Source organism: Capricornis sumatraensis, chromosome 4, assembly GCF_032405125.1.
Source record: "Capricornis sumatraensis isolate serow.1 chromosome 4, serow.2, whole genome shotgun sequence".
Taxonomy (NCBI): domain Eukaryota; kingdom Metazoa; phylum Chordata; class Mammalia; order Artiodactyla; family Bovidae; genus Capricornis; species Capricornis sumatraensis.
The window spans coordinates 154028288-154052486 of NC_091072.1; the positions used below are offsets into that span (position 1 = coordinate 154028288).

The 24199-nt window shown below is 52.8% G+C and overlaps 1 protein-coding gene across 1 annotated transcript in view; it reads right to left on the reverse strand.

The window, feature by feature from the left end:
* The window catches only part of TMEM184B (transmembrane protein 184B), a 49461-nt gene that overhangs the window by 18520 nt on the left and 6742 nt on the right, over positions 1 to 24199 (reverse strand). The window contains exons 2-3 of the mRNA XM_068970821.1: positions 4492 to 4741; positions 2800 to 2965 (exon numbers count right to left, since the gene is read on the reverse strand). Of these exons, the coding sequence (XP_068826922.1) occupies positions 2800 to 2965; positions 4492 to 4683 (358 nt within the window). The 5' untranslated portion in view covers positions 4684 to 4741. The remainder of the gene's footprint in view (positions 1 to 2799; positions 2966 to 4491; positions 4742 to 24199) is intronic.

Here is a 24199-nt window from a genome sequence, read left to right on the forward strand (position 1 = left end):
GGCCAGGCCAGGGCCCGGCCCACCGACTCAGACACTGCGAGCTGGTGGACGTGGGGGCAGCCTGAATTCCACGGCAGCTGCGGCGTTGTTTGTAAACTCCTTCGGAGAGGCCAAGCGGATAATAGCGTTGCTAGGAGACGTGCTTCGCAGGGCGGCCGGCTTCCTGTGAGGACCTTCGTGTGGCTGGAAGGATGGGACGGGCTGGACCTGAACAAAAGGGTTCTGGGATGGAGTAGCCGCCGACCATCTGCTGCTGCCTCCAGAGTGAGATGGGCTGGAGGCCCCGGGTGGTCCCCACTTCTGCCGTGAGCCCCAGTCTTCAGGGCCCCGGAGAGAAGGGAGCCTATACTTGGCCCCACATCACACAGGATAGCCCCACCCCAGGCCCCCAGTAGGGAAGTGCTTTTTGCTTCCAAAGAAACCAGTGGGCAGAGGCTGCTCCTGGGCACCGTAGCGAGGCTGGCAGCTGAACAGAAAAGGGAGCCCACCGTCGCCATCCCCAGGCTTTACCACTGCCTAGGTGCCCAGTGGTTTCCCTGGGGACTCCGCCGCTTCCGGGAACATCCGGCTCTACAGTCCCCGCCCAGCTGCCACATTCTCACCTGACAGAGCCGGGCAGGGCCTCCAGCCTGGGGACTCAGCGAGGCAGTCATGTGGGGGACTGCAAGGCGTGTAGCAGGTGTTTAAGAAAGTCTTTTCTTGTTTTGGCTGTGCCAAGCCGCACACACGTTCTTATTAGTTCCCCACCCAGGGATCGAAACTGCACCCCCTGCAGTGAGGCACAGAATCTTCCCTTATTCGTTCAGAAAATACAGATGGCATGAGCACCTCTCACCTGCAGGCTCTGTCACCCGGACTCTCGGCCCGTGTCTGCTCTCGTGGAGCTGACAGTCCAGGCTCACACACTGTCCATGCTTAACTGCAAACAGGGGCTGGGAGTCAGAGCCACGGGAAGGCCTTTCTGAGGGGATGCTGGAGTCAGGATGAAAGAGCTCCGCTGGCACTGGAAAAATGGATGTGCTGGGCCGGGCGGGAAAGGAGGCCGGCAGTGCTGCAGGGCCGGGGGGGCCCACCGGTGCCTGCATTCTCTCCTCAAGTTCAAAGGCCACTTCCTGTGCCCTGCGAGTCTTCAGGGATACACAGGTTCAAAGTGAGATGAGAGGAGAGACTCTAGCTTCTTTGGGGCCAAGCATGCTGCACTCCAAGGGCCAGGGCAAAGCGGCCCCCCTGCCCCGGGGTCTGGGAAGCAGGTAACCAGTCGTGGTCAGAGCCTCGGCATAAGGAAAACCATGTTTGGTCATTCCACCCACCATCGGCGCAGGTACGGGGAAGAGCCAGGAAAGCATAGAACCATTGAGAAAGGTGGGCGTCAGAGCAGGGGTCTTGAGTTCAAGGGTCGTCCTTCCTCTCCCTGCTGGCCTGCCTGGGGACAGGCTGAAGCATCGCTGGCCTGCGACCTGTCCTGGGGTCTCTGGCCTCCCCTTCCTTCACCCACTCAGCACCTGGAGATTTTCTAAACTGCAATTTCCAGTCATGTCCTATTCTTGTGAATCGTCAGTAAAAAAGAAAGCCTCTGTTTCCTTCTAGGCCCCCAAGGCTGTGTATGTCCCCATCCCTGCCTCCCAGGTCCATCTCCTCTAGCCATTGGCCTCTCCTCTGGCCATGGCTGGCCCCCCACTCCCCCCACAGCTCCCAGCACCCCAAAACTGGCACATGGAGATTCCTCTCTGCCCAGAATGAATACTCATCCATGCCACTGCCTGGCAGATGCTGACTCATCTCTAAGACCCTGATTCCTGCCCCATCGCTGCCCCAACCCCAGCCAGGGCCCCTGGGAGAGAGCACCCCTGTCTCCTAGCGCTGACTGTTTAGGCCGCACAGATTCCTGGACGGCAGGCAGGGTGAGGGCTGTCTTGCCCGGAGTCCAGCATGGGGCCTGGCTGGGTGCTTGGAGCTGGGCACAGGAGCAAGTGACGCATCCACACCACACATGAGGACTGCCCCCTGAAAGGCAGCGAGCTCCTCCTGGGACAAAGCCCTCAGGATTAAGACACACAGGGAGGGAGGCCCAGCCCTGCCACTACACTACCTTACCATACACCCCGAACAAGCGCCTTACCCACCTGTACCTCATGGTACAGGGGTGCATGAAGGCTGTGTGTGGTGGTGCCCAGGCAGCCTCGCAGACCCGGGGCCACGAGGTCACCTCCAAGATTATGCAAATCAGTCAGGGATGAGCTGGGATCCACAGAGATGACACACTCCCTGGGGACCGGTGTGCATGGCTGGGTTTGGGGACCAGGTGCCTGATGCAGGAGTCGATTAACATGCATGAACTGTCCCTCCACCTCCAAGACTTTCTAAACACCTGTCCCTGCGCTGTGGAGCTAAAACACAGGTGGCCCACCCCGCCCTGTCCCTTAACTAACTTATGGTGCAGAGGGCAGGACAGACAGGACCCTCCCTTCCACAGAAGGGAAGCCCTTTCTACCAATGAGCCACTTATTTGCTGCCCCCATCTCCACCAGAGATGCCAGCACTGAGAAAGGAGCCCTGATCCTGGGTGTCTGTGCAGGTGTTTGGGGGCCGTTGCGAAGCGTCTCAGCAGGTGACAACTGGTTACACGTATGCTGGGACCTGAAAACCTAGGGATGGAAAACCCTGAAGGGGTTCAAGAAGGGACAGGTAGCCCCTCCAGAAGGAAGCCGGGAAGAGGGTCTTCTAGCCCCCAGACAAAGTGGGGGTGCACAGCTCCCAGACCCCCCACAACCCTCTGGCTGCTGCCCGAGCCGTCCTCACCCTCATAGCAGTCGCGCACGGTGCCGAAGTACACGTAGTACTGGTCGTTGGTGAAGAAAAGGAGGCTGAGCCAGGAGTCGAAGGCGTAGATGGGCACGATGAAGAGGATGCGGACGATGTAGCGCTGCTCGTTGGGGCAGCTGTAGCAGCGCAGGTGCATGTAGATCTGGGGGCGGAGGGGGCCGGTCAGCCGGAGCCCCGGAGCCCACGGCCCGCCCGCTCCACGCGAGAGGAGCCCACCCGAGTCCGGCTCCGCCCTCAACTAGCACAGGGACCACCACCTAACTCAGCCCTGAGCCTCTGCGTCCTTCTCTCTCCACTGTGATGACACACACTTCCCGGGTGAGGCTATTGTAAGCATCCGACCAAGGGGTGCATGAAGCCCGCAGGCTGCGTGCGGTGGTGCCCAGGCTGCCTTGCAGACCCAGGGCCATGAGGTCACCCCCAAGATTATGCAGATCAGTCAGGGATGAGCTGGGATCCACAGTGATGACACGCTCCCTGGGGACCGGGATGTGTGCATATCTGGGTTTGGGAACCAGGTGCCTGATGCAGGAGTCGACTGACATGCATGTACTGTCCCTCCGCCTCCAGGACTTTCTAAACACCTGCCCCTGGGGTGAGGAGCTAACACACAGATGTTCAGGTGGTGGCCCACCCTGCCCTGTTGCTTAACTAACTTATGGTGCAGAGGGCGGGACAGACGGGACCTTCCCTTCCACAGAAGGTGGAAGTCTTTTCTGGCTGAGTGGCTGCAGCGACAGCTTCATTCTGGGTTTCACTTTCCCATCTGTTGAACAGGGGCAGCGCTGCCTGCCTCGCTGGCAAGTTGGGAGAATGCAATGCAGTTTTTAGAAAGCAGGGGAAAAAATAAAAGCTGCACACAAATGCCAAGAACGGCTCTAACCACGATGCCACAGTCCCAGCAGCCAGAGTCTCCCTTGTCCCAGCTCCCATGACTTCATGCTTGGCCCAGCCAAGCCCTGTGCTCGGGAGGAGGAAGACGAAGCATTTCCCATCTGTTGTGAGCCAGCCGCCTGGGAAGCAATCGAGTTCTAGGAGGGACGGGGAACCCTGGGACTGGAACAGGCTCAGCCTCCCTCTTCATGGAGCAGCCTTCAAACCTTCTTCCTTAGGCAGCCAAGGCACGTCCCCACCCATGGCAGCCTCCCCTGGGATGGCAAGCCCGGGGGATGGGGACCTTGACTTCCATCCCAGCTCTGCCACCAACTTGTATGTGACTAGGCTAGCGTCCCCTCCCTCTTTCCTCTCTGGGTCCCAATTTTCTCATCTGCAAAGGGGTTACCGCCACTCTGTACACAGTTCCCAGGCTCCCCTATAGCTTGGGCTGGACACGTGACCAGTTCTGGCCCATGGAAGGTGGGCCTTTTCTGGTTGAGAAGGTTAAATATTCAGAGTACCTTCTACACACACCCCTCCCTGCAGTTGTCAGACAGATGGTGTCTTGCAACTGTAAGATGCTGGAGCCACAGAATGGAAACTGACTGACACTGGACTGGCTGAGCAAGAACCCTACTCCCCCGGGGAAGCCTCTGAGATTCCGGGCTTATCTGTTACTGCAGTGTAGCCTGGCCTGGCCTAACTAACACTATGTTGGATGAGAAACCTCTCGGGACCACCGCCCACCTGCCCCGGAGGGCTGGGGCTTGCTGGCTCGCCTGGCCTGGGTACCTGGTGGCAGGTGATGAGCAGGGCTGTCCAAACGAAGAAGCCAGAGATGGCCTGAGCAGCGGTTGTCATCAGGAACACGGGCTGCTCCATGGCCGTGGGGCTGCCCTCAGGGATCACGGAGACGCTGGGCGAGGCTGCTGCCGTCGTAGGCGATGCTGGATCCGGGGCCAGCGCGGCCCCCCTCACGGTCATGGTGCCCGGCAGCAGGGGACTTCCTGAGAGAAAGCCTCAGAATAAATGACGAGCTGGCCTAGAAACAGGGAACCACAATGTTAGCCTTCTTCCAGTGTCAGCAGCAGCCCTGGAAAAACCTTCTAGGCTGTACATCTCCTTCAAAATGTGACCAGACCCTGCCCATGCCTCACTCCAGCCCCTGGGTTAATGGAACAGGCTCCTGACCAATCTCTCTGCTTCTTCCTTGGCCCCACCATCCACACAGAGCAGCAAGTGAACCTTCTAAGACATCGGTCAGATTGAGCCCTTCCTCTGCTCAAAACCCTCCAATGGCTCCTGTCTCCATCAGACTACAAGCTGTTGTCCTTACAGAGGCCCACGGACTGCCTGATGGGCCCTCTGCACTCTCTGATCTCCTGTCCATTCCCATCATGATCCTCCATTCCAGCCACACTAGCCTCCTGTGGCTCCAAAATGCCACGCCTGCTCCTGCCACAGGGCCTTGGCACAGCCTCTGCCCCGCCACACAGCAGCTCCCACACACGCTTTAGGTCTCTGTCCTGACCACCCATTCAAATATGACCACCCTCACCCAAGGCACTTCTGACCTCTTTGCTTTATTTCTCTCCAGAGCACGCATTACCACCTGGCTCCAGCTGACAAAACTGTACATCACACATGTGTTCATTAACTGTCTGTCTCCCACACCAGACACTAGCTCCCCGAGGGCAGGGGCCCTGCTCTGCTCAGGACTGGATCTCCAGCCCTTGGAGCAGCGCTGTCCAGTGACTGTCTGCGGGCTCCGCCCATCTTTACACTTGGGGTCTAGCAGGGTCACTCTAGCCCTGAGGCACCCCCTCTACTGGCAGGTGTATTTCCTCCGCCATTTCTCCCCAGTTTCCCTAAAGGCTGACACTTGGTCCTCACCAACCAGCTGTGCTGTGCTGGACATTTTGTGGCCCTTCCCCACCTCCAAACTGCTCACCTTGCAATTTAGCTCACGGACGGCTCTTCCTAAAAGCCTGCCCTGATCCCTTTCCCCATTTAGGTACTTCCATGCATTTCACCCGCCTCTGCGGTCCTACATGACGTGCACGGCTGTCATTTGCTTGCATTTATCCTCCTAAATCCACCCACTCTTCAAGGCAAGACCACTTTTCCATCTTGGAATCCCCAGCAGCAAGCTTAGCACCAAGACCACTTATAATGTTTATTTTATCATCTGTCAATTTTCACTCCTTATTTCAAAAGGAATTTGAGGTGTGTCAGAGAGAAGCAAAGAGTAGGGTTGAGGCAGCTGACATAAAAGAAGATTCTGGGTGGGGAAAATAAAGACGGGGTGGCTGGGCCACAGGATGGCACTCACTCCAGCGTCCTGGGCAGTTACCCCGCGTGGGCTGCCATGTCGGCCCCACACTTCCTGGTAGCAGCCTCAGTACCTGGGGTAACAAATTAGTAGTTTCACGCTGGAAGGAAACCATCTATTACAGGAGGAACTGTTGTTATGGTTCTCCTGGCAAGTTTACAAACAAGGACCAATGCCAGGCTGGGGGCTGGCACCACTCTCAAAGAGTGAACCCATTCCATCAGAAGCACCTGGAAAGCTCTAGGAGGACCAGCCACGCCCCTCTACAGACTTGCTGAGACCCACGGCCCTGATGGAGTCCCTTTCAGTGCTGCCACCTGTTGACAGGTTGGACAACGCCATCCTGGGTCACGGAGCCTCCATGCAGCAAAGGCCCCTGACCAACCTGCCACGGACCAGGTGACCGTCCAACCACTGATGCAAACAGACGTGAAGGTGAGAGCAGAAAGAGCCCTGGCTGAGGCTCACATCTTAGCTCCACCACGACCAGCTGTGTGTCTGCACAGGCTCAGTGGATCCCAGAGGGTCTCCACTGCCTGACCCAGAAAACGGCCAATCCCCCACACCCAACCATCTCAGTCTGAACCCTGCAGTCAGCCCAGATGACCTCTCCCAGTGCCCTCCTCATCTGAGGCTTCCTGGGGCCTTCCTGGGGCGGATCCTGACCCCGAGATGAAGAGGATTCTTGCCCACATCTCCCCACCTCTCAGCCCCCATCTGAGTCACGTCTGCTCTTAGCTATATGTTTTTACCCTGGAAGAGCCCCCTATGTTTCTATTTTCCTGTAAAAATAAACGATCTCTAACGCCCGACCGAGAGAAGAATCTCGATTAAAAACTCAAAACTGGAGAAGGCATCTATATAAAGAAACTCAAAATTGGAGAAGGTGTCTATATAAAGACTGGTGGCGCTTTGAAAAAGAGACACGGTGACAAGTCTAAGAATAGCTCCTGTAAGTATGGTTGCAACATTGAAAACCAGTGCCAGAAATATTTCCTAAAAGAGAAGATTTGGGTTGTAAATCATCATCTTTGTCTGTCATCCCAAATTAAATGAATAAACACAAGGAAATGGGGGAGGGGGGGTTGTTTCAGGAAGTGCACACACACTTCCATCTTCCCCTTCTGAGCAAGGGCTGGGTGTGTCAAAGGCTGTTTTGTCCTCAGCTAACAGCGGTGCTGACGGGACTGTGTATAGACTTCCCGAGACGGCGCAACCGCTGAGCTCTGGCCCCGCTAAGGGGTGACCGGCTAGGGCATCTATTCAGTGTGGCCGGTTTCCTGCTGGGCTTTGCTTCCTCTCCCTCGAGTGCTCTCCTTATGTAGGTCATCTAGCTCCCAGGAAGTCCACTCAGAGGGCGAGTGACCTGCCCTCAAATCAGACCCAGGACTTCAATAGAGTATGTTCCAGGTGCCTACTGTCTCCCAACGGGGGCCCATGGATGAGCCGCCCCCGCGGGCTCCAGAGCCCCCTTCCAGGACGGGGGTCACGGCCGTCTCACCAGGGCCCAACTCCTAGCAGGAAGGGGAGGGAGGTACTTCCCAGGAGGGGAAGCCGCGGCCTCGGCGGGCGCTTCTGCAGCCTGACCTACCCTGGCCACGTTTCTGACCGTGTCTCGTGCTGGGGCCCCGTGATTTACAGACCACTGACTTCGTTCTCAGGCAGCCCTCGCTGTTTACAAAGCATTTCCCCCCACATGATCTCATGCCTTTTCTCATAGCAACTCTGAAGTAGGACTGTCTGCATCTTAGAGATGCGGAGAACAATGTGAAACTGGGTTTTTACAGCTTCCAAGGGTACCACCACATGACTCAAGGGCTTTCATTCGGCTGCTGCTGCTGCTGCTAAGTCACTTCAGTCGTGTCCGACTCTGTGCGACCCCAGAGACGGCAGCCCACCAGGCTCCTCCCGTCCCTGGGATTCTCCAGGCAAGAACACTGGAGTGGGTTGCCATTTCCTTCTCCAATGCATGAAAGTGAAAAGTGAAAGTGAAGTCGCTCAGTCATGTCCAACTCTCAGCGACCCCATGTCTGACTCTCAGCGACCCCATGGACCCCATGGACCCCACCATGCTCCTCTGTCCATGGGATTGCCCAGGCAAGAGTACTGGAGTGGGGTGCCATTGCCTTTTCCCAGGGGCTTTCATAATAACCCCCAAAATACTTCCAGGGGTACTGACAAATAACTCTAGGATTTTCATAATAACCCCCAAATACTTTAGGCAGTGTTCTGACTTACAGGCACAGGGTCCCCGGCATCGAGAGAGGCAAGTGAAGGCAGCTGTCAAGGGTCGCCCTGCTTCATGGCACTAAACCCTGCAAACTTGGGCGCTGGCAGCAGAGGTGGGCACTGAGTCCCACCCTTTCACACGTGGGACAGGGACCTTCCTGGAAAGGACCTCTGCCTGCCTGGGTCCCGCAAGTGAGCAGGATGCTGGCCTGGTGACACCTCAGACCTGGGAGAAGTGGGGGTTTTGCTCCCCAGGGGAAAGGACCCTGATAGCTGCCTTTTTTCCATGCAGCCCACACATACCAGAGGGGGGAAGACACACAGATGGAGCTCAGAACCTCAGCTCTGGCAGGTGCCCTGTATGTTCTTGCTGCTAAGTCACTTAAGTTGTGTCCGACTCTGTGCGATCCCATAGACCACAGGCCACCAGGCTCCTCCACCCATGGGATTTTCCAGGCAAGAGTACTGGAGTGGGGTGCCATTGCCTTCTCCCTGTATGTTCTTAATCGACTGAAATTAAACTGCCAGGGTCGTGGTAGAGAGCCTGAGGGGAGACAATGGAGTCATCTTTCCAGCAAACACAACCTGAGGCCTCTGGACACTGTGCTGGGCGTGGAAGACCAGGTTCAAGGACGCACGGCTCCTCTACATGCCTGCTCTACGTGACTGGGGAACCTGGAGGCCTTGCCCCCACCACACTGCACAAGGGAGTGCCCACTACCCAGGGAGCCCTGAGGAAGTGCCAACCACCTTGGCAAAGGCTGGGGAGAGGGGTCGGGAAAGGCTTCAAAGTGGCAGGGGCTTTGGGCAGAGCTTCAAGGAGCATACCCAAGCTCCAGCTGTGAGGTCGCCAAGCCGAGTTCCTACTGCACTCCACCACCTGCAAGCCTGACTTCATGTCTCAGAGCTTCAGTTGCTTCATCTATAATGTTTAAGGGTAATGACGTCATTGTCGGACTTGTGTAAACAGAATGCAACCAAAATATGAATATTTTGCAACTCCTAATACAAACAATGGACATAGATATGGATCATCACATCATCATTTTATCATCAGTAGATGATAAAACCACTGGGTGAGGCTACTGAGGAATCTGATAAGGGATGGAACAAGCCACAGTCAAGGTCAACATCACTGAAGAGGGGCATGGGGTACACAGGACACACACGGCACCATCTAGGAAGGACCCTCACCCCAAAAGTGAACTGGAATCAAAGCAAGTCCCTAGAACTAACCACCAGTATCCAGGAGATACAGAGGGTAGCACAACAGATGAAATGATACCATGAGGAAGCAACAGCAAAGCCAGACCATGGGACCATCTACAGGACGAAGGATCTGGTTTCTCCCAGGAATCGATGGCTTATAAACAAAGGTGGCTGGGGGGCAGTAACAGAAGAGGCCAAGGAGACATTACAACTAAACGCAACATGTGGACTTTGTTGAGTCTCTGTTAACAAACCAGTGATTTGAAAAGGTATCTTTATGGATACGTGTACATGTATGACTGAGTCCCTTTGATGTCCACCTGAAACTATCACAACATTGTTAACTGGTTATACTCCATATAAAATAAGAAGTCAAAGAAAATAAAATATAAATTAAAAATAGAAGAAGACATCTTTGAAACAGATGGCACACAAGAATCCCTGCCAATTTTGTGAGGTGCATGTGCTAAGTCCAACTCTTTGTGACCCTAGGGACCACTGTCCATGGGACTCTCCAGGCAAGAATGAAGGTGTGGACTGCCATTTCCTCCTCCAGGGGATCCTCCCTCCCAGGGATCGAACCTGCATCTTCTGTGTTGGCAGAGGGGTTCCTCACTGCTGAGCCACTTTGGAAGCCCACTTCAGGTGCACGGTAGCTTTGTAAAAATAAAAGTGTTTATCAATGGAGGAAGAATAATCGTTTCAATAAACAGTACTAGCTACAACAACTGGATATCCAGACACCAAAAAAAAAAAGAAAGAACCTTAACCTAAACCTTACACCATACACAAAAATTAATTTAAAATGGATCATGGATTTAAATGCAAAATGTAGGGACTTCCCCGGTGTCTCAGTGGATAGGAATCCGCCTGCCAATGGAGGGGGTATGGGATCCCTTGTCCAGGAAGATCCCATATGCCACAGAGCAACTAAGCCCACACGCTACAACTAGCCTTACTCTAGAGACCAAGAGCTGCAACCACCGAAGTGTGTACACCCTGGAGCTCATGCTCCACAGCAAGAAAAACCACCACAAGGAGAAGCCCGGGCACCTCAACAAATACTAGCCCCCACTCACCTTGACTACAGAAAGCCCACGTAAGAAGCAACAAAAATTCAGCGCAGTCAAGACTACAAACCTTTTAGAAGACATAGGAGGAAATCTTTGAAACACAGGGCTAGGTGCAGCCTTCTTAGACTTAACACCAAAAGCATGACTCTCTAAAAGGAAAAACTGACTGGACATCACCAAAAGTAAAAACTTTCATGCTGTGATTATGTGAACAGCATGAACAGACAAGCCACAGAGCAGAAGAAAATATCTTTGAGCCACATATCCAACAAATAACCAGCATCTGGAATATAAAATATAGCAGGGCTTCCCTGGTGGCTTAGAGGGTAAAGCATCTGCTTGCAATGCAGGAGACCTGGGTTCAATCCCTGGGTCGGGAAGATCCCCTGGAGAAGGAAATGGCACCCCACTCCAGTATTCTCGCCTGGAAAATACCATGGATGGAGGAGCCTGGTGGGCTGCAGTCCACGGGGTCGCATAGAGTGGGACACGACTGAGTGACGACACCTTAAGAGTGCTCAAAGCTCAACAGTAAAAAAAAATAAAAAATAAAAAATAAAACCCAAACAATTCAGTCAGAAAATTCACAAAAGATACAAACAGACACTTCACACAGAAGACGCGCAGCCAACATGTAAATGGCTGTTCAACATTAGCAATTAGGAAAACGCAAACTAAAACCACAATGAAGTATCACTCAGTTCAGTTCAGTTCAATTCAGTCGCTCAGTCGTGTCTGACTCTTTGCGACCCCATGACTTGCAGCACACCAGGCCTCCCTGTCCCCACATATAAATACGAAATAGTGACATCAAACCTAGGTGAGGATGCAAAGAAACTGGCTCACACATACATTCCTGGAGGCACTATGAGAAGGTAGAGCCGCGCTGCAAGAGTCTGGCAGTTTCTTATAAAACTAACACGCACTTACCACACAACTCAGTATCACTCTTCGACATTTATCCTAGAGAAATGAAAACGTACATTCACACAAAAACCTATACACGAAATGTTCACAGCAGCTGCCTTTGTAACTGTCAGGGAAACGTGGAAACAATGCAAATGTCCTTCTACAGGTGAAAGGTTAAACATTGGGTACATCCAGACCATGGAACACCACTCAGCAACAAAGAGGACAAACTATTGATACAGGCAGCAGTCTAAACGGATCTCGAGGGATTGTTTAGTGAAAACAGTCTCAAAATACCACATACTGCCTGGTTCCTTTTATGTAACATACTCAAGACAACAGATCTATAAAGATGGAGAACAGATCAGTGGTTGAGCGAGGCAGCAAGGAAAGTGGGCGCACAGATACAGGGAGGGAAACACAGGAGTTCCCTCCAGGCGGAGAGATACTTTGTATCTTGAAGTGGTGGGGCTACAGGAGACCACAGGTGAAAACTGCAGAAAAGGACACACACAGGAAAACAGTGGGAACTGAGGCAGGTCTGTCCTCTGTTGTCTAGTTGGGCTTCCCTGGTAGCTCAGCAGTAAAGAACCCGCCTGCGATGCAGGAGATGCAGGTTTGGTCCCTGGGTTGGGAAGATCCCCTGGAGAAGGAAATGGCAACCCACTCCAGGATTCTTGCCTGGGAAATCCCATGGACGGAGGAACCTGGTGGGCTACAGTCCATGGACTGTAGAGTCAGACACAATTTAGCGCCTAAACAACTGTTGCCTAGTTAACAGTACCATAGGGACTTCCCTGGCGGTCCAGTGGCTAAGACTCCATGCTCCTAAGGCATTGGCCCCGGGTTCCAATCTCTGGTCAGGGCACTAGATCCCACAGGAAGCAACTAAGAGTTTTCAAGGCTCAACTAAAGATCTCACATGCTGCAACTAAGACCCAGCACAGCCAAATAAATAAATATTTTCAAAAAACAGTACTATACTAATGTCCACATCCTGGTTTTGATATTGGCCTACAGCAATTTTGAGATGTTAGCCTTGGCAGAGGAAGGGTACATGGGGTTTTATGTACTATTTTTGCAACTTCCTATGAGCTTATAATTATCTCAAAATGTAAAAGGTTTAAAAAGGTCCTTATCAAGTAGAGATGCACACTGAACTACTTCAGGATGAAAAAGAACATGACAGCTGGGATTTTGCTCTTTGGAAAGGGGGAGAGAGACAGATGCCAACAAGACTGCCAGATATCACTAACTGTTGCAGCTGAGTGACTGGCAGGTAGAAACATAGTCTTCTAGGTGCTCTACTTCCCTGCGTTAGACACTTTGCATAATAAAGTTTTCAACCACAGAACAGGAGAATTTCCCACCAAATTTCTAATAAGATGGGTACTGACTCAGGAAAGCATCTCTATCAGAGATTTACCAGTTGGTTATCTTGTAGAAACACAATCAAAAAGATTTGTCAAACCTAATCACTGACCTCAACACATCTTTCTTTAACAAAAAAAAAAAAAGTTCTACTTGCCCATTTTTCCCTGTGATCACTGGCTGTCAGAGATATGCTTCCAAAGGATGTTTCAAAAACATCTTTTGGTGCTATTTTAGTGGCTAAGTCATGTCCGACTCTTGTGAACCCACGGACTGCAGCTTGCCTGGCTCCTCTGTCCATGAGATTTCCCAGGCAAGAATACTGGAGTGAGTTGCCATTTCCTTCTGGGGATCTTCTTGACCCAGGGATCAAACCCGCATCTCCTGCATTAGCAGGCGGGTTCTTTACCATTGAGTTAGGACGGAAGCCTAATAACATCTTTAAGCATGTTTAACATGTCCCTCACAGCAAAGGCTTGTTATCACAGTCAATGAGAAAGGAACTGCTCTTTAAAAGAAACCTCAGTTAGGGCAGAGGTTTCCAGAAAAGTATACATAAAACACTTCTCCTGTTATAAGAGTATGTCACCCAAAACAATATGCTGAAACTTAAAAAAAAAAAAAATGCTCATAACTGAGCTCCTAAAAGCCTACGTAACAGAATTTTCTAATCTGTTTAAAAATTTCCAAAGCATCTGAGTGGGTTTTGGACTCATGCGTTAAGAACTTTAAAATACCTTCCATTTAGTTTACAGGAACATCTGATCGGCCTCGGGGAGGATGGAAATGTACTAGCCAAATTTCAACAAATCCTCTGCATACTCGTGCATGGGATGGAAAAATGAGTAACCCGATTTAGAAAACAAGCCAGTGATGCGTTTCCTCTGTGTGCAGCTACGTGTCCCAGGCAGGGATCTTTTTCAGGGAGGGCAGCCATTAAAACGAAGTGTCTAAACAAACTGGTCTCTCCCACAGCATCAGAGCACAGTTTCCAAAAATAAGTACATGAAGTCGGAAGGTTTTTGAACTACTAACAATTTTTAATTTTTAAAAATCATTACATCTTTAACTCATCTTCTGATTTCCAGTTTTAGTGTAGGTTTTATGATACATGTATTGTAACAGTGTATCTTTACAGGTTTTGTGTAAACAGTAGCTTCCCTAGTGGCTCAGCAGTAAAGAATCTGCCTGCCAGCACAGGAGATGCAGGAGTCCTGGGTTCAGTTCCTGGGTTGGGAAGAGCCCCTGCAAGAGGAAACGGCACTCAACTGAGTGACTAAGCGCGTAATGTGTGTGCGTGTGTTAGTCGCTCAGTCGTGTCTGACTCTTTGAGACCCCGTGGACTGTAGCCCACCAGGCTCCTCTGTCCATGGAATTCTCCAGGTAAGAATACTGGAGTGGGTTGCCATTTCCTTCTCCAAAGTTCACAATGTAACAATAAGAAAATACAAGTATATAATAACTACAACAGTATCCATATGATGGGGGCTGCTACTGCTAAGTCTCTTCAGTCGTGTCCAACTCTGTGCGACCCCAGAGACAGCAGCCCACCAGGCTCCCCCGTCCCTGGGATTCTCCAGGCAAGAACACTGGAGTGGGTTGCCATTTCCTTCTCCAATAATGGGGGCACATGCCCCCAAAGTTCTTCTACTGATAGGGACGTGTGAGTAAAGAAAGTCTGGAGTGATGCTGTAAGCAGTGGGAAACGCCAGTCACTGACATGGCTCCTAACTTTCTCTTCAGTCCCTCTGCTTCTGTCTCCCCGCCTCCCTCAGCCCCAGGCTGAACCAGAATGAAAGCACCATCAAGGTCTGGTCTTGCCTCTCTCTTCCAGCAGCCCACCTACCAGCAAGGCGGCTCCAGACGTGGGCCTTATTCGCCTGCCCCTGCTGCACTCGGTCGTAGGGTCTGAGTCAGGGAAGCTGGGCTGGAACCTCGGTGCCGCTACCTAGCAGTGGCTGGGCAGGTGACTGAATTGGTTTTCTGGGTGCACCATGCTGTAAGCAGGACCCTTGGGCCAAAGGAGTTTACCAACTCAAGAGCTGTTCAGATTTAAGGAAGGATTGTGGTGCTGTATTGGTTGGATGGCATCACCGACTCGATGGACATGGGTTTGGGTGGACTCCGGGAGTTGGTGATGGACAGGGAGGCCTGGCGTGCTGCGGTTCACGGGGTCGCAAAGAGTCGGACATGACTGAGCGACTGAACCGAACCGAACTGTGGTGCTGTATGGGCTCCCTGGTGGCTCAGAGGGTAAAGCGTCTGCCTGCAATGCGGAAGAGCCAGGTTAGACCCCTGGGTTGGGAAGATCCCCTGGAGAAGGAAATGGCAACCCACTTCAGTACTCTTGCCTGGAAAATTCCATGGACAGAGGAGCCTGGTAGGCTACAGTCCATGGGGTCGCAAAGAGTCAGACTTCACTTTTTTTTCTTTCTATGAGCTTCCTAGGTGGCACTAACAGTAAAGAACCCATCTGCCAGTGGAGTGGACAGAATAGACTTGGGTTCAGTCCTTGGGTTGGGAAGATCCCCTGGAGGAGGAAAGGGCAGTCCACTCCAGTACTCTTGCCTGGAGAATCCCACGGACAGAGGAGCCTGGGGGGCTACAGCTGGCCACTGAGTCGTTTCAGTTCAGTTGTGCCTGACCCTGTGCGACCCCACAGACAGCAGCCCATTGGAGTGGGTTGCCATTTCCTTCTCCAATGCACGAAAGTGAAAAGTGAAAGTGAAGCCGCTCCAGTCGTGCCCGACTCTTCACGACCCTCTGGGCTCCCGTCGGACACGACTGGAGCGACTTCAGCACGCGTGCATGGTGCTGTATATACTGCTTACGTGGTAACACCCCTAGAGAGGTCTGGGTGGCACCCCCAAACCAAACACATAGTATTTCCACAGAGAAAGGTGAGATATTTTTAAAGACCATAATTAGTCTCGCATCAATTCAGGTCAGATTTTTGCCACAAAATTAGTTTGCTGCAGACTTAGGAAGAACCTTTGGGATTTCAAGCGTTCTGGATTCCAGAAAGGAGGAGAAGGGACATGGCCCTGGACCATCCTCCAACGTTTTGGGGAGTGATGCTCCAGGAAGCAGGAATCAAGTGCAGTTTGTTTTCACTTATCTTCAAACATGCCCACATCCCTCCTCCTGATCTGAAATTCTCTGAGAACACATTAGGCTTTGATGGTGGGATGCAGAGGTCCAGAGCCCTTGGCAGCCAGGCCCCAGCCTCCCTCCCTGCCTCTTCCTTGAGTGCTGGCAACACAGAGTCCCTCCACATGTGGCCTGGCCCCTGTCCCAACACACCCTCCTCTCAGCCCTGGTCCTTGTGGCAAGTGACCAGTTTCACTCACGAGCCATCCTCAGCATCACAGCCTCCGTGAGGGCCCGCCCACGCCCTCCCAGCCGTCTCCATGCGGTTTGTTCTGACAGTGTTCCCATCTCCCCACACCTGAGTCATCTATCTCTCTTCCTGGCATAGCACCAGATATACAGCAGGGACCTGGAAGAGAAGGATCAATCAGCTGACTGATGAATGCCAGGCATTAAGCCACATAATGCAGGCCGCCGGCTTTCCGTCACGTGGTCCCTTCCTCGCCATTCAGAGTTCTGCTGAAGGACCTCGATGTTTGGCTGGAGGAAGGGAAAGGCCAGGGCAAAGGACGGAGGTTGAGTCACGCTGTCTCACACACGTCTTCCAATGCGGAGAGGCCACGCCACTGAGAGCAAAGGGATTTGTCCCAAGTGCTCCATCAGAACTTAGTCCACCTGGTGTGAGCAACAAAAAGGTGAGAACCTGCCAAGATAGGGATGTTTGAACCAACTGGCACAAGATAGCAAAATGTTCTGGCTGCTTCTAGAAGAAGGAGGCTCCCAATCAAACAGGGCTAGAGGTCTCTTGGTGCAGGGACACTGGTTGAGGAACTTCTGGAGGGTGGTTTACTCTTTCTTGTCTTCTCCCCAGTCAGCCTGCAAGCCTGTGGAGGTCAGAGGTCATGTCTCATGTGCAGCTCTTATCTCTAGCACCTACCTCAGAGCCTGGATGTGGTCAGCACTCAACAGGCTTCGGCTGGATAAGGGCAGGGGAAACCAAATGAATGTTCGGGCTCTGCAACTCCTTCCAATTCTAACATCCTATGACACCTCCCACCAGCCCTATACCAACCCCCAGGAACAACACCTCCTGTGCCACCCGCCCCCGGATCTTTACCACCACCCCCTCCTCCCTGCCTCTGTAGCTGTCACTCCTTCTATGGACCATTAGTTTGTACGTGGCATGTCCTCCCTGGCCTTTCCCATTATCTACCACAATTGGCATTAAATCTGTTCCCTTAACATCCTGAGTCGGGCTCCATGAGGGCAGGGACTAAGTGCCACGATGAAATGTGCCTGCTGAATGACTGCTGCGGGGGCATGGTGACAAGCACACTCAGCCGGGGTGCACCCAGAGCAGGACACTGTCAGGTGAGGGGCGTCGCGTCCTGACTGGCACATGGCCTGCGGCACTTTGCAGTTGACAAAGCACTCCTGACAGCTGTGGGGAGTGGGTTTTATTGGAGTCGCAGCATCTTGGCAGGGTAACAGGGTCTTCTGGAAGGGCCTCGGGGAGCAGCAAGCCTCAAGACTGGACAGAGCTCACCTGGCAGGTGCAGAAAGCCCGGCTTCAGGGGACTGAGGGAACAGGGTCAGGCAAACCCAGCACACAAGCGAGGAGTGCTGGTTTATGAACGTCCTCCACACCTCCGATCAGCCCCCAGAAGGGCACCTGAGATCACAGGATCAGAGTACAGGGAGATGGGGGGCCCTCAAGTAAAACTCAACCAGGCCCTGGCAAGGTTTGGTGAACTACGCCACAGCTTAGCAAGCAACTTGGAGTGACGCAAATGCTCACGGCTGCTAATACAGCCCCACCCCGTCCTTCTCTGGGAAAGACATCTTCTGGCTGACTCCCGTTCTGAAGACACCCACCTTTTCCAGAAAAGCTACGGAGCTATGTATAGTCCCCAGACTCAGCCACCTGCCTTGAAACTAGGTATTTCACCGTCTCACCCAGATTTTATTCTATCATTTCACTTCATGCTTGGGCGATACCTCACTGTTTCGTGTCCCCTACAGATTTTCTGTGTGGAAGGCTCAATAATGGCATCCCAAAGATATTCACCTGAACTTGCAAATATTTTACCTTAAATGGCCAAAGGAACCTTGCAGGTGTGGTTAAGGCTCTTGAGATGAAGAGATTATCCCAGATTATCTGAGTAGGCCAGACAGAATCACAAGGGTCCTTACAAGAGGGGAAAAGAAAGGCTTTGAAGCTGAAGGAAGGGCCCTGAGCCAAAGAATGCAAGTGGCCTCTAGAAGCTGGAAAAGGCAAGGAAATAGATTCTCCCCCATCGAGCCTTCAGAAGGAATGGGGCCCTCCCAACGCCTTGACTTCAGAGCCGTGAATACATTTCAGACTTCTGACTGCAAAACCAGAAGAGAACAAATCCATCTTTTAAGTCACTAAGTTGCTGGCAGTTTGTGAGAGCCTCAGTGGAAACTTAATACACCTAGTTTACAGATGAGGAAAACAGGGGTCTGGAAGGCTAAAGCCATCTGCCCACAGAATCCTGGTAAAAGGCTCCTCACGCTGTCCGCACCGTCCTGTCAGGCCCCGGATTTCCAAGGGCTGTTAAAGAGCTGTGAGCTCTGGAGTCAGACAGCAGGACTTGACTTCCAGGCCCATCACGTACTCACTCTGTGTCTGTGGGCAAGTTACACAACCTCTCCTTGCTGCAGCTTCCTCAGTGGTAAGACGGGGCTGCAGCCACCCTTAGGTTCGAGAGAACTGCAGGGAATAAACAAGTTACTACACAGCACCGAGGACAGGGTCAGGAGGGCATGGCGTTATCCGTGACAACTCGCTCCCGTTTCACAGGCATTCCCTCCTTTGGCCAGGGTGGGAGGGCACCCACCCAGCAACCTCTGAGACCCGGGCCAGTCCTGTCTCCAGTGGTCAGCTCTGTTTCAAACCTTCCAAGGTCATATTTTCATTCATTAGGTTCCGATCCTAACCCTTTTGAGCTGCAGCCACGAAGTGCTTGCTCGGACGGTTGCTACACACCCATGAGCCAAGCTGGGCTGGCAACACACTCACCCGCACATCTCTGGAATATTAACAAAGCCCAGGAGGGATTACAGTTCTTTTATTTAAGATCCATGGAGAAACTTTCACCTCCACAGAGCTCACTAGGCACCACTTGACCTGAGCACAGTTAATCTGAACTGGCCGCTGCTCCCACTTCGGCCACCGGGGGGATGACGGGCCCTCTAGTCTCTGGGGGCTGTCTGCTCTGTGAACTTCTGGGTGGCTGCCTTTTGGGGGAGGCTGACCCACATCAGAGCAGGTCAGCAGCCCTCAGCCTGGCCTTTCTCCAGAGGGGATTACAGGGAAAGAGCAGCCAGGGGCTGGGCGGTTCTGCCTGGTTAGCCTCTGGAAAGAGTATCACATGCCCTCCCGAGGGGGCAGGGTCCTGTCTCTGGGTCCCACTCCCCTGGGATCAACACAGACAAGCCAAGGCCAGTCCAGTGGCTCGGCATCTGTCCCTCTTCTCCTGGGGCCAAGTTCCCACGAATCTCTCAACAGGAAAGAAAAACCATCCAATCGTCTATCTATCCTTCACTTGGTGGTAGGGACGGGGGGTAGGTGCCGAAATGAAAGAGAACAAAGTAATCCAAAATCCTTCAGCAAGAGCTTACTTAATTCAGCCTTGTAATTAAGTTTTATTTTTTTCCAATACATACCAGGCCAAATTTTGACCCTTACAGTTTTCTCCCAAACTGAGAACAGATGGGCCAGTGCTCAGCCTCTCTAACTAGACTCTGTGTCCCTCTAATGAAACCACCTTTCCAGCCAGCTAAACCCAATCCAGCCCTAAGCAAATGGGTCCCCTTTGGATGAGAAACCCTGAACCTCAATAGTCCCACTGGCCCGGAAGAACAGCCTGTGGAAGCTGAGACAGCTGAACCTGCCCCGACCCCTGGGACTCCTCTGGCAAGAAGTCCAGCTTCAGCCCTGGGTACCCAGTGAGAAATCCCAGCCTGAATGTCATTCATGAAAACATGTATGTACTGAGTGGGCTGAGCCAGCATTCCACCCTGGGTGCACACCCCACAGGAATCCATGTGTGTCCCACAGATAAGAACAAGACATTTCATAGCAGCCCTGTTTAAAACACCCAAAACCTGGACGCAGAGTGAATAAGCAGGGATGGTGGATCCAGGAACAGTGAGTGAGGGGCTCCAGCCCCCGGGGGTGGAAAATCCAGGCATAACTTACAGTCAGCCCTTTGCATCCACATCTGTAGATTCAACCAACCACGGATCAGGCAGCACTGTGAGCACATTTATTGAAAAAATATCCATGGATAAGTGGACCCACATAGTTCAAAGCCATGTTCAAGGACCAACTGTATATTGAAACAGCGTGGTCTTCCACGCCGCAGTGAGCAAGGACTGCTCTACACAACCTGGGTGACTCTTCTAAAGACATGACTCCATTTTCAAGCAGGCCAGATCCAGTCAATAGTGGTGAGGTATGAGAGTGGTTGCCTCCGAGGTTTTGACCCGGAGAAGGCCCCAGGGAGCCCCAGGAGAGGTTGGGAATGTTCTGCAGCTTGAGCTGGACAGTGGTTTACACAGGAATTTACAAATGTAAAAATCATCGCACTGCACACCTACCTGTGTACTTTACTGTAGCAGGTTAATGAACATACACCTTCAAGCACCTTCTGTGTGCTAAGTCCAAAGGGTATCTCAAGCAAGGCTTTAGCCCTTAAGAGCTCACAGTCCAGTAGGGAAGAAAATATTAATACACTCAAATAACAATGCAAGGTTACCCATGACCAGTGGGGCAGGTGATGAGAGTTGGCCAGGGGATTGCTGGCGTCACTGCTGAGTCAGGGAAAGGGGTAGAAAAAACTGATCCAATGCAGGAGTTTTGGAGGCAGCCAGACCTGTGTCCGATCCTACTTCTCACTGTGTGACTTGGACCCGACGTTTGCTCTGCTTCTTCAGCCTACGGGGGAACCACAGTGGAAAGCACAGCATTTCCTGGGTCCTTGCGAGGACCAGGGAAAGAATGCACAGAGCACTGGGCCGTGAGATTTGTTATTCCTGCCGCGAGGCTGCGTCCGCCCTGTGCCAGGCACCACGGTTCACAGATGTGAAACGGGCCCTGCCCCCCTCCCCTGCCTCTTGATCCCACCGCGAAGAGGGCAGCCACCACGCACCCACTCTAACAAAAGTGCAAGCGTCTAACAAACCAGGGGCTGTGATGTGGACTTGGCCCTAAAGGAACCTGCAGCCCAGTGGGGAATCAGACACCTAGGACACAGTGTAAAAGGGTTAGGTGCAGTGGAGAGCAAGAGATAAAGAAACAGGGAGGTCAGAGGGCAGAGGGAGGTGGAAGCTGAGCTGGGCCTTCAGAGGTAGATAGGATTTGGGCACGTGGAGACCGCCTGGGAGGGAGAGGCAGGCAGGCAGGCAGAGGGAACGGCGTGAGCAACAGCACAGAGGTGGGCAGGTAAGGAGGCACGTGGAAGAAAGGGCGCCCAGTCACGTGTGGCTCAACCAGGGTCCCAATAAGCAGGGCCTGGGGCAGGGACTTCATTCATGTGTCAGAGGGGGAACCCCCGAAGATTTCAGAGGTCAGAAAATAAGCATATCAGAACAGGGATTTAAATACCAAGCTAGACAACAGCAGTGCTTCAGAGGGACCAGAGGGAGGGGGCTCCATTTCTCCAGGGCTGGGGCTAGGGGCCAGACTTCCCAAGAAACACCCAAACTTCCACATCTGGTCCCCTTCGTGAGACCCAAGCTTGCACTCTTGATTAACTGATGGTCAGGGGGTCCCTTCGACAGCAAGGAGAACAAACCAGTCAATCCTAAAGGAAATCAACCCTGAATAGTCACTGGGAAGGCGATACTGAAGCTGAAGTTCCAATACTTTTGCCACCTGTTGTGAAGAGCCGACTCACTGGAAAAGACCCTGATGCTGGGAAAAAGCGCAGGAGGAAAAGGTGGGGACAGAGGATGAGATGGTTGGATGGCATCACTGACTCAATGGACATGAGTCTGAACAAACTCCGGGAGATAGTGAAGGACAAGGAAGCCTGGTGTGCTGTAGCCCATGGGGTTGCAAAGAGTTGGACACGACTATAACAACTACAACAGGGGCCTGAGTGAGGACGCTGCTCCTTGACAGGGTAGCCTTGGCCTTCCTGCATTGGCAAGAGGTGAGGATGCATTTCCTGTGCTTCTTGTTTATTTAACTGTATTCATTTTAAGTTTTTGAAAAAGTCACATAGTCACATGAATCGGCACTCAAAACAGCTCCCAGGCACCACCCCGACCCCACAGGCACCCCAGTCACCGACTTTGTGTGAACCCCCAGAGACCCTGAGCACACACAGAAGCGAATGCACTTTCCACTTCCCTTCACTTTCACACAGACGGAGGCAGAGCAGACACACACGTCCTGCACCTGCCTCATTCACAGAAATCTATCTGGTGATTGCTCTGCATCTGTGGATGGCAAGCAGTCTTCATCTTACTTTTCAGGGCTGCACAGTGGTCCATGGTATGGATGGACCATAACTTGTTCCTGGCCCTCTGCGGATGGACTTTCAGGTTGCTTCCAACCTTGTGCTACTAAAAAAGAGGCAGCCGTGACTAACTGCACAGTCACTTTGTACACGTGGAATTTCATCTGTAGGGTAAATTCCTAGAAGTGCAACTGCCGGGTGAGAGCCTCAAGCATCTGTAATTGTATAAAACATTGCTGGAGACGCAGGATACATTTTAATCACTCATCCAAGAAAGAAGCCGAATTACTGAGGAAAATACTGACAACAGGTAGTCCCACGGACATCCAGATGAAGAGGGAGTAGAGCAAAGCCCCATTTTCAGCAGACAGAGAGCACTGGGTCAGGAGATGGCTCTAGACCCAGAGCAGCCCTGGCTCGCCAGTGCCCTGCTCCATGAACTCTCATTTCCTCACCTGTGAGTGAAGGGCCAGACCTGCTCAACCCCTCAGCCCTTCCTGGCACAGACAGGCTCTGGTTCCAGGGCCAGTGGGAGTACGGACGAAGACTGCAGTCACCACGACACCCGGCTTTAATTGGTCTCTCCGGGCAAAGGTGCCAGGGGAGAGGTGGGGAGAGCACGAAGAAGGCCTGGTGGGGAGGGGTTGGGAGTGCAGAGCCTGGGAAGGCGGGGTGCTTTCAGTCTGGCCATCCTGATCCAGTGACACGCACTTGTATGAGCTGGAGGGACACCTGCATGACATTCCATTCACTGCTGTGTCCAGCAGACCCGTTACGTAACAGCCACGGCCACCCAACCCTCGCTCATCAAGCGGCGGCCGGCAGAAGATGGAGGCGGGCCTCTGGATGCCTCGTGCCCTCCCTGTGAGATAGGACAGCTGGGTAAACGCAACGGGCAAGGTGGGGCTTTCTCCCACCTCCACAAATCCAGCTCAACGACCCCAAACTGCAAATAGAAGAAGTGGTCTTCTGCCCCAGTCGAGTGGGAGCTACCTCTTGGCAAACCAAAGGCAGCATTCGAGGGCCAGAAAGCTCGCCAGCCTTCCCCGTTCCCAGCCTGTGCTCTGCTCCAGCAGACTGGATGGCCAGGGCCTCCTGTAAATCGAATCATCCTCAGATGCACTGAGGTTATGGCTGTCAACACTTTTCTAACCACTGCCCCGTGCCTCAGCCTTTCTTTGTAAAGCAAATACATACCGCCTTGTCAAGTCCAGACTTTCATACATACTATTTGTTTAAAACCCACCGACCAACTCATGGGGAGACACACTTCTCTTCCTGGAAGCGACGCCTTGACACCTACTGTTCCAGACAAGCTCACTCCCTCTGTTCCTCCACTCACCAGCCTGGGCCTGCGCTCCGGGTGGCCCCCCTACCTGCAAAGCCTTCTTCGGCTCCTCCACCTGCCCACCGCCACTGTCTGTCAGAGCTCCAGCTCAGCTGCCCTTCTCCTGGGGAGTCTCAGCTCCTCAGCCCACCGGCAGGCAGAGCAGAGGGCTGCCTCCTGGGGCCCCCACAGCTTCAACCAGATTCTCTATTAACACGCTTTCCAAGTCTGAGAAGCAATTCCACCTGGCAGGCTTCCCATTGGGACTATAGGCTCTCTGGGGGTAGTGTCTGTGCTGGAGGGGCCACTCAGAGCAGCGAGGGCACAGGATTTGAAACGGAAAACCTGGGTGCTTCCTTCCACAGTTTCTTAGGCAAATTCACCCTTCTGAGCCTCAGTCTATCCATCTACAAAACGGGCACAAAATTTTCAAGATGCCAGGGCCTTTGGGAGGATTAAATGAAATGTT